The following is a 10332-nucleotide window of genomic DNA, read 5'->3' as shown; positions in this document are numbered from 1 at the left end:
CCACTCATTAACAAGGAAGCAAAGAGGAACCTAAGTTGTATTTCAGTCAGCACTGTTACACATATTTTTTTCAGCAAGGTGACTGGAAAACTGGGTCCCACACAACTCAAGTGACAGAACTGGGAAGATAACCTCATTATTGCTGCTGCAGCTCCACCAGAACCAGGTTTCCTATGGGGTGTCTCACTGCTAGAACAAGGTTCTGGCACTCTCATAAGGATTAGTGAGCACGGTGTATCATCCTCTGGCTTTTCAGATTCATGCAGAAACATTAGATGAAAATAAAGACCTAAGATAAGCCTTCACCTCCAGATTCTTATTTGCAAATTAGTTCATCCTCCAGCTGGCAATGGGTCACAAGTGGAGTCCCTAAGGTATTGATACTGGGCCTGATGTTTAACATCTCCATAAGTTAACTGGATGTTGGAATCAAGAGCACCATGATGAAGTTTGGGATGGCTCCAAGAGGAGTGGAGAGTTTGACACTCCAGGAGCGCCACCCTCCAGGATGGCTTAGACAGACTGGAAAAGTGGGCTAACAAACTTTATGAAGTTTAGTGTAGAGAAATGCAAGGTCTTGCACCTGGGAACACAGAACCCAGTAGTACAGTTCAGACTGGGATCCCCTTGGCTAGAGAGCAGCATTGTGGTAAGGGACCTGGGGGTCTTGGTGGACAACAGGCTCAACATGAGCAAACAGTGTGCTGCAGCTGCAAAGAGAGCACCCAGGATGCTGGGCTTCAGAGGGTCCAGAGAGGAGCCATGAGGATGCTCAGAGGACTGGAGCACCTTGCCATATAAGAGGCTGAGAAAACCGGGTCTGTTCAGCCTTGATAACAGGAGGCTAAGGGGAGACTTTGTTGCAATATTCCAGAACATAAAGGGAAGCTACACAATAGATGGAGACTTCCTATTTACAAGGAGCCACACAGACAAGACAAGGGGCAATGGGCTCAAGTTGCTCCTGGGGACATTCTGTTTGAACATAAGAGGAAATTTTTCACTGTGAGGACAGTCAGACATTGGAATGATCTCCCAGAGAAGTGGTGGTTTCCCCGCTTTGGAAAATTTTAAGTCACAGCTCGACAGGGTGCTGAGACATCTCATATAAACTATAGCATTAGAAGGGCTGGACCAGATGATCCTTTAGGTCCTGCCCAGCCTGACATTCTATGATTCAAATACTACTACTAAGTAGCAGTCATCTCTCTGCGAAGGAGTCCCATCAGGGGCCAAGAAACTGATGCTCAGGAGCTCACCATGGGGAGAAAGAAAAAAAGATGGGATAACAACACTAGGGTGAAAAAATTTATTTCAGAAACTTCATCCATTTGTCTTGAGTAATTCTAAAGTGCCATAGTCTCACTGTAGCATCTAAGCACCATTATCACAAGAGGAATTTACAGTATTGTAAATACTGAGGTCTCTCATCTGGCAGGAGGATCTGGGCACCAACTAATGACCACAGGTCTGAGACAGAGTGTGCTAGGGGTGGTCTGCAGGAATGATAGCAGTGCCTTACCTTCTGCTTTTTTCCAGTACTTTTCCTTTGTGATATTGAGGGAGAAGACAACTGTTACAGAAGCCAATCAACTAGCTGCTGTGAAAATAAACCCTATGGTTCTCAACTTTTTTCACATGCCCATGCCTCTTTCTTCTGAATTTGGCTCATGAGTTTGTGCTGCCAGAAAGAAATTTACCCCAGGAAGATGAGAAACACACCCTGCAACCTCAACAGCAGAGGAAGGGTGGTGCCCAGATTCTCCTCTCCAGCTAGATGATCACTGTGCACAGCAAAGGGCAGACAGGCTGGGGGAAGTGAATTATTTCAGCCAAGTGACGCTGAACAGGGAAAACTAACAGTGGCTGTAGAAAGGAACTCCAGAAATGTGCTTACACTGGCAAGCAATCCAGTCCTAACCACTAAAACTACAGCACTGGCAATATGCTGTGAACCCTAAGGCCACATCGATTTGGCATACAGTTTAAAAGCATATAAAGATCTTAGAAATAAATACACAGCAATACTCTTAATTTCTAGAGGACTTATAAGTATTCACAGCACTTCACAATGCATGGAGAAAGTAACTCTGAGGACTGCTGTTAAGGGTCCTCTCAAACCAGGTTGATGTGAGAAGATTTCCCTTTGAGCTGAGCTCAGCAATGTGCAGACTTTGGTCAGATTTCCTTGATCTGCTACAGCAACTCCATTCAGATTGCCAAAAGAAAAGCTGCATTCAAAATGTGCCTTTCCCTGGCAAACAGGGTTTCTCAACCAAACATACTGCTTTAGTGCTATAGACTTCCTTCAGGTAACCTGGGAGAGACCCACACAAAACTGATGAGTTCTATGGTAGGACTGCAGCATAACCTTTTAATTCAACCTGCTGAGAGCTGTAGCATCCCTTCCAAAACTCTGCTAGCAAATGAAAATCTGGACATTTCTGGCATCAAGTAGATGACCATTAGTCAATTTCCAAACCACTTTCCCAAAGTAAAACAGAAATCAAGAATTCATTGGTATGAAGCTGTTTATAAAAGTAAACAAACAAACAAACAAAAACAAACAAAAAAACCCAAACCACCACACCCAAACGCAGAACTAAAAGCAAAAATGTGCATTTGGAATGGAGGCTTTGGCTACTGTGTAAACAAAGGCCACCCCATTTCTGAAAGCTCCTTCTTACTTCCCTGAGCAGCCGCACATAAAGTTTCCTTGTTCCTCTAGAAGCTGCAGATAATTTTATGCTCCTGCTACAGCTCCTTTTTATTAAACTATACAAAAATAACATTTTATCAGCAGTTGAGTGTCAAGAAGTGCCTTGCGGAAGGGATACCTGCAGTCCCTTGGGGAGTAGTGAGTTCTGTAGAGCAAGCAATTCATAACTGTCCCTGGCCAGCAGCTGCTCAGATCCATGGATCTTCTTTGTATCTTTATTTCCTTCATCTCTTGCCCGCCAGAGCTCCACTCCTTTCACTGGCTTCAGTCTGCATTCTGTTTTCCAAAGACCTACTGAAGCCATGCAGCCAACTGCAGGATTAGTAAAGTACCATTGCAAAACCAGAAATCTTTCTAAGCTGGATAAGTACACCAGTCAGTACTGTCAATAAAATGGTCAGCAGCAAAATCAAAAATACAAACAATGTAAAGTGTTGCACTGCAATTCCTTGTAGTTAAAATCATCAGTGGGGTACATCCTACAACTGCCACTGATAGTACCTCTGTAAAACAAGGGGGAGAGCACTACACAGTCTGACATTTAGAAGTCATTCCTTGCAACCATAGGGGCCAGATATTTTTAGATAGATATATAAATAAAACAACTCAGTTCCAGAGTTTAGACACACACACAGACTGTAAAACTGAACGTCCTAATGCGAAAATTCAGATGTTTTGGTATAAAACCTGTTTCTCCCAGCTTCTTAGTGAGAAACGCTAGTATTTACAGTATGTTTAGCATTCTGAGGAGTACTGATGTGGTGTAGTGTCACACAGTTGACTGTTGTGATCACTGCCACCATGTGTGCACGCACAACTGCTCACATGTGAAGATGTTACACTTAGTACAAAAGCCAGTTCATACATATGTGAACACATACACATAGATGTTCTTTACACACACACACACACACACACACACACACACACACACACACACTAGTCCAAATGGGACTCTAGAAATACTGGTATGGAATCAGGTCAGTCTTGGTGTGCTGTTATTCTCTCCTATGTTGTAACACCACATACACCAGCCCACTTGAACTGTACCTGTGAATCCAAATTCTGCAGAGAGAGGAAGCCACCAGTACAAACTCACAGGCGACCTCCATACACCTGCCAAGTTGCACACCATAGTCTTAGCAGCAGCAAGTATAATTCTAGTATTTTCTTTTAGGCTGGCAGGTATGAGTTTGCTACATCACCTACCCACCAGTTCTGAGATTCCAGAACAGGCCATGTCCCTGTCTCACAGCTCCCTTGTTCCTATATCAAGCAGCACTTGCAGAAAACCTTTGCAGGCATGTCTTCCCTCTTTGGTTCAGGGTATGCCTGTATGTTCCTTCTACGAGCAGACTCATGTGGGTTTTGCCTATGTTTCAAGTTACCCACAGGCTGCATATGCATAATGCAAAGCTTATGAATAACACAGGACCTCCTTAGCTCTGACCTTCCAGACTGCTGTGTTAGACACAGAGGTGGCTTAAACTGCAAGCATGGTGAGCTCCCATAGACCTCTGCAGTATTATATAGGCCACACCATTTCAGCTTCAAGTGGAACAAAGCCCCTTAAGGACTCCATCTCACATCTTATTTCACTTGAGATGACCACACATGCATTTGTTGCATGGCCAAAAAGCTCCTCATCATGTGACCTGACATTGTGCATTCTCCCCTTTGGCTCCCAGGCAAACATTGCTTACAGGGAGGTGGGAGAAAACATCTGCACCTAGGCTACGTGGCAGATGCCTTCTGACTCTAGTACTGGGGAAAGATGACATGGCCTTGGAATGAGAACTACCCACCACAACGACTGGTTGCTTTCTGTCCATGCCTGAGGTGCATTGAGAGAAGGAAATGACTGAAAAGGGCAGCACAAGCCAAGTGAATTACTTTGTCCTGCTGCCTAAAATACAAGGGCCCTGGTATTCCTATATTCTTTTAAACCCCCTTGTCCCTTAGGCATATTTTGGACAGGCCTGGATCAGAAGCTGCATTCTACATCACCCCCAGGCAATGTTGCCTACCACATGTGCACCCGTTGGTGTGAGACTAAGTAGGAGTTGCGACTGAAGCTCTTCCCACAGTGTGAGCACTTGAAAGGTTTCTCTCCAGTATGTGTACGGCGATGACGGATGAGGGTGGAGTTGTCACTGAAGCAGGTCCCACACTCAGCACACTTGTAGGGCTTCTCCCCAGTGTGGGTGCGACGGTGCTGGACAAGATGTGAACGCTGGCTGAATCTCTTCCCACAGTCGGGACACAAGTATGGCTTCTCACCTGTGTGTACACGCCGGTGGATGACCAGCTTAGAGCTCTCACTGAAGCACTTGTTGCAGTCAGCACACTTGTAGGGCTTCTCACCTGTGTGGAGCCGCTGGTGAGCAAGGAGATTGGAGCTGTCGCTGAAGCGCTTCCCACACTGGGGGCACTTGTAAGGCTTCTCGCCCGTGTGAAAGTTGGCGTGGCGGAGCAGGCCCGAGTTCTGGTAGAAGTTTCTCCCGCACTTGGCACAGACATAAGGCCTCTCGCCAGTGTGGTTGCGCTGGTGCTGCACCAGGTGGGTGCTCTGGCTGAAGCTCTTCCCGCAGTCCTTGCACCGGTATGGCCGCTCACCCGTGTGGATGCGCTGGTGCTGGATGAGGTGGGAGCGGCGGCTGAAGCTCTTGCCGCAGTCGGCACACATGTAGGGCTTCTCCCCGGTGTGGATCCTCTGGTGGCGGATCAGGTCGGAGCTTCGGTTGAAGCTCTGCCCGCACTCGACACAGATGAAGGGCTTCTCTCCCATGAACGCTCGTTGGGGCACTGCTGTCTCCTTCCGCTTTCGAAAGCCACAGTGAGAAGTCTTCTCCAGCCCTGTCTTTGGGGAGAGAAGGTCTGGTCTTGGATGGGACACTTCCCGGTCACAGCCCAGAGGAGAAGCTTCCCTCATGAAAAAGTCCGAAATGGCCCGGCAGGGTTTGGCTGCATCCTGGCCCTCTCTCTGGAGGTCCCCCTCATTTTCGTTCATGCTCCCATCACCTGCCGGGACAGAGGCAGAGTCCAGACACAACCAACACTTTCAGTCACAGCCCGCACCCCTTCTTCTCTACCCAGCTTGGCCACCGCAGCCGCCCCACACGGCCCCCGGCCAAGTGCTACATCTTTCATCCCTGTCCGTCCCGGCTCCGCCACTTCCAGGGAAAAGGCGCAGGCGTCGGAGCCGGCTCCATCCTCCCTCGCTCCCTGCCACCCGTGACCGCCCTGGGGAAAGGGCGCACTCCCCGCCTGCCCCTACCGCCAGCGGCGGCAGCACCAGCAGCTTCCCGCTGCCGAGCGGGCGGGACACGCCGGGCCGGGGCACGGGAGGCCGAGGCACTGGGACAAGGAGGGGGCTGCAGGCAGCGGGGAGGGGAGGCAGCGCGGGGAAGCCGGCAGGCAACGGCGGGGCCTGGCAGTGGCGCCCGGCCGGTCCTCCCGAGCCCTGACACCCTCCCCCGCCGGCAGCACGGGTGGCGACGCTGCGGGAAAACCAACCCCTGCCCCCGCAGCTTAGCCTCCGGTCTTTCAGATGCCCCTGCCCGGAGCTGGCGACCCGCCGTGCCGGCCTCACCTCCGCCCGGCGGTGCGGTGCGGCCCGGCCCAATCCGGGCGGGGCGGAGGGGGCGCCAAGAGCTGCCCCGGCTGGGCACGGCACGGCCAGCGGCCGCGGGGAGGGGACGGTCCGCTGGGCCCGCCCCGCCGGCACTTCCTGCCGCTCCCGGGAGGCTGCCTGCCGCCCTCTGGTTGTAACCCTTCCGGCCTCGGCTCGCCCTGCCTTTCGCTCCTCACCGCGGCGGCAGCGGGCAAAGCCTCCCCCCTGGCCGGGCGCGGGACTGCAGGAGGCCCCGACAGGCGAGGCCCGGCTCGGCTGGGTTCGGACGCCGGTCCAGCCCCTTCCTCCCGCCCCGCGGCTTCTCTCGCCGGCAGCTCCCGAGCCGGGGCGCACCTCGCAGCCTCTGACCCTGGCCCCGGAGGTGGCCACCGCCCGCCCTGCCCATACAAGCCCCGCCGCCGGCCTCCCCCCTCTGCCCCGGGGTGCTGCCCTTGGCACCAGTGAGGCACTTGGAAGGAACGAGGAGAGGCTGGAGCGGGGCATGGGATGGGCGCCCTGCCAACCGGGGCAGATAGCGGAGCCTGGGCACGGATGGATCCAGCTGCAGGGTGCGGCCCCGCTCGCTGGAAGCGCGGTGCCTGTACTGGAGATAGGAGGCAGTGTGAAACAAAAAGGACCGAGGTTTCGTGGACCTTCTTAATTAGCCGTCCTGCTCTGCTCCTGCCATGGCTCCAGTTCTTGTCATGCTGTCCTGCAGCTTCTCCACTGCTGTGCACAAGCTTCCCCCCACTACGACATTTTTCTGTTTCCTCAGTTGCTTTTCTCGCCTAACACTCCCCAGCACGTCTTTGTATCACAACTGTCTCTGTTTAGTTCCTCACTTTTCATTATTCTGGCTCTCCTCTGCGGGAGACCTGGCTTTGGCCTTTCAGTGCTTATAGGGGTTTTACAAGAAAGACGGAGAAAGATTTTTTTACCAAAGCTGGTGGTGACGGGACAGAGAAACAGTTTTAAACGGAAGGAGGGTAGGTTGCCATTAGATGTTTGGGAAAAAAATTAAACTGTGAAGGTGGTGAGGCATTGGAACAGTCAAGTTGTGGATGTCCCCTCCCTAGGGGTTGTTCAAGGCCAGGCTGGACACAGCTTTGAGTCTAGCAAGTGATGCTGCTGCTCATGGCAGAACCAGATGATCTTTGAAGATCTCTTCCAACCCGAACCGTTCTGTGATTCCCAAATTCCAGCACCTGACTCATTCCCAGACTGCTCTGTAAATGAGGTATGGTGGCTGTTTTGGTGAGAACGAACTTGGAGCACATGGGAAAATAAATGTAAAAATTTTGTTCTTACCACAAGGTAAAAAGGACCCCAGGTTTTCATGAGACTTCTGTGCAGTTCAGTCATGTTATGTAGAAGTACTGAGTCAACCAAGAGGACAGCATACAAAGCATGTGTCAGAATGCAAAGGTGTGCAGAATCTAAACTGACACTTGTCTCTATGCTTAAATACTGATGTGGATATTAATTTAAAAAATTACTATATTTGTTAAAGAACTGGAGTTAAAGAATTAGAGTTTTTCTGTTATTCAAAGCAGAAGAGGCGAAAGATTTTTTGGTGCCTTGAACAAACGTAGAACTTTTCCTTCTGACCTGATAGGGTAGGAAAAGTTCTGTTGTTCTCCCCTGCATGCTGAATTGTTTTCTGATTTATTCACAGTCTGTTTAGTAAATGTTCTGCAGACTTTATACTCAAATGTTGCTTCATTGAGCTGAGTGTTGTTGGTCAGGGTAATTAGCCATTGCAAATGAGAAATCAAGTTGTGTAAATAAGAAAATGTTTTCCACAAGATGGAAAACCAAACGGGAGGATCTGTGAACTACATAACACAGAGTGCCTGATGAAGACAGCTGGAGGAGGAGAAAGCATTTGCTAAAGTCTTACCCAGGGCTCACAAGGGAGCACAGCTTAAAATCTTGAAAAATAAATTTTGATGAGCAAGTGCTAAATGGGAAAAATGTGATAGCAGTTGTCTTTAGCTTGCTCTCCACAAGCTGGTATTCAGGATGTATACCTGGAAAATAATCACAGGTAGGGAAGTTGGAACCTCGGATCAAATTTTCAGCCAACTGCAGGAGTACAATATAGAGGGAAGTTATGTTACTATCTACATGGCAATGGAAAAGAATATGCTGATCCTAGGACAGGACAACATCAACCACACAGAGGTTGGGGGCACAAAGGAAGTGGGTATGAAAAAGAAGAAAGACCTGTAGTGATTTAGGAATGCTTTTTCTGTAGCTCAGAAGAAGTAATTCCATATTTTTGGAGTGGCATGGCTGAAGGAAATAGAAATGAAGCCAGTTGCTCACTGGGTAAGGAAAAGCTGGGAAGATGGCCAACAAGGCATTGCTAAAAGCTTTGAAACATAATACTCACAGAGGTGAGCATCATTGGAATAACAGCAATAAAAGACTGTTGATGACAGCTGGATGGTTTGTTGTGAATAATTTATAGTAGTTTAATTCCTACCAAAATAATTTTATAAGAAGGATTTTAATCATAGTTTAAATCACTGAGTAAGCAAATTTGAATTAAGTGAGCAATGTTAATCATATTTTGTGGGCATGCTTTTAAAGTTGCCTTTACTAAAGGAAAGATTGATTCTCACTGTTGAAGAGTCAGAAATCTTAAACTATGAGTAACCCTTTTCTGTTAGTGAGAATATACTACACATACAAGTAGTTCTACAAGTTATCATTCATTTATTTATTAATTTAACTCACATTAATTGCCATTGTCATGATTTTGTAAGCTGTTAAATGACACTTCCTATTAAAGAACTCCTTTGTTTATTCTAGGCTTGGCAAGATGTTTGTGGAATTAGATTAGTTGAAAAAACTAGAATTTTTAATTTGTATTATAAGTGAAATATGATTAATAGATCTAAGAAATGCTTTATATTTGAAGTTGAGATATTTACTAGACAAAGCCTAAGAAACTGACACGATGATGGTAATAAATCTTACACTTAATGATTATTTATATTGGAAGGGGAAAATACACTTTCTGGTTTTAATATTGCCTTTTTCTTTAAGCCAAGTTTCTTGTCGTAAAGAAGACTTTCTTGGCAACAGGAATACTGTGCTTCAATTTAATTTTTCATGTAACATAAGCCAAATTATTTTTACAGGTTACTGTAAATCTGGAGTTTGAAGTGGATGGATGGTCATCTTTTCATGTTTAATTTAAATAGTTTAAACGGGGAAAGATTACACTAGGATTATCACCCCCCTCAAAAAACCACAACACCAACCCAAGCAAAACAAACAAGCAAACAAACCCCTATACACTAAAATATTTCTAGTTAAAAAACAAAAAAACAAACAAACAAAAAAAACCCATACCAAAACAAAATAAACCAGAACCACAAAGAAAATATTTATTAACACCTTGGCTGGCTGCTTTTACTTTCACACTGTACCCTTCCCAGACTCCCTTCCACTTGAAATGCTCTGTGTCCTCTGGTAAGTTGACAATGCTCAGCTTTCTGGTTCCCAAACTGAACTGTCTTCTTACTAAGATAAAATTTTATGGAAAGACTGGGTCACAGTTCTTGATAGCTCCCCAAGTTCTTTCCACTCCTCCTCCTTTGAAGTGCTCTATGTATTCCTCTGTCTTTCCCTGTAGCAGTTCATAATGTGTCATGTGTACCAGTTTCTAGTGATCTGCTGTGGTTCCCAGTGCATGAGCCATCACTGGTTTATGATGGATCACCTACATTCAGCTCTGGGTCTCCAGATCTCATAGACTGTGAAGAACAGTGGTCTTCAATCTGGTTTCCCTTTCCTTTTTTGTGTTGATGGAGAATTTCCTTTTGCTCACTGCTGTTCTCGTGGCTGCGCTGGAAGGTGCCCTGTTGGTTCCTCACAGACTTACATGGCTTGTCTCCTTTTGGACTTTGAAATGAGGTGAGGGTTGAGGTCTTTTCAGCACTCTTTATTTTGCCATGGTCCAATTTGTCCAGATGTACCAGCTGGTTAC

General features: G+C 47.4%; 1 protein-coding gene and 1 long non-coding RNA gene across 2 annotated transcripts; both read right to left on the bottom strand.

Annotated features, from left to right (window-relative positions):
• Window positions 1-1295: 1295 nt before the first annotated feature.
• LOC139791304 (uncharacterized) lies at window positions 1296-4062 on the bottom strand. Its single transcript, XR_011723874.1, has 2 exons — window positions 3642-4062; window positions 1296-3611 (listed from the first exon to the last, which is right to left on the bottom strand). It is a non-coding gene; the product is annotated as an uncharacterized lncRNA (long non-coding RNA).
• A 4-nt stretch (window positions 4063-4066) lies between these two features.
• Window positions 4067-6581, bottom strand: LOC139791303 (zinc finger protein 436-like). The gene is made up of 2 exons (XM_071733381.1): window positions 6312-6581; window positions 4067-5740 (listed from the first exon to the last, which is right to left on the bottom strand). Exon 2 carries the CDS (start codon window positions 5727-5729, stop codon window positions 4743-4745), a length of 987 nt encoding a protein of 328 aa, XP_071589482.1. The 5' UTR covers window positions 5730-5740; window positions 6312-6581; the 3' UTR covers window positions 4067-4742.
• Between the last annotated feature and the right edge of the window lie 3751 nt (window positions 6582-10332).

The sequence above is a fragment of the Heliangelus exortis genome, chromosome 1, assembly GCF_036169615.1.
Source record: "Heliangelus exortis chromosome 1, bHelExo1.hap1, whole genome shotgun sequence".
Taxonomy (NCBI): Eukaryota; Metazoa; Chordata; class Aves; order Apodiformes; family Trochilidae; genus Heliangelus; species Heliangelus exortis.
This window is presented reverse-complemented; position numbering and strand designations above follow the sequence as displayed.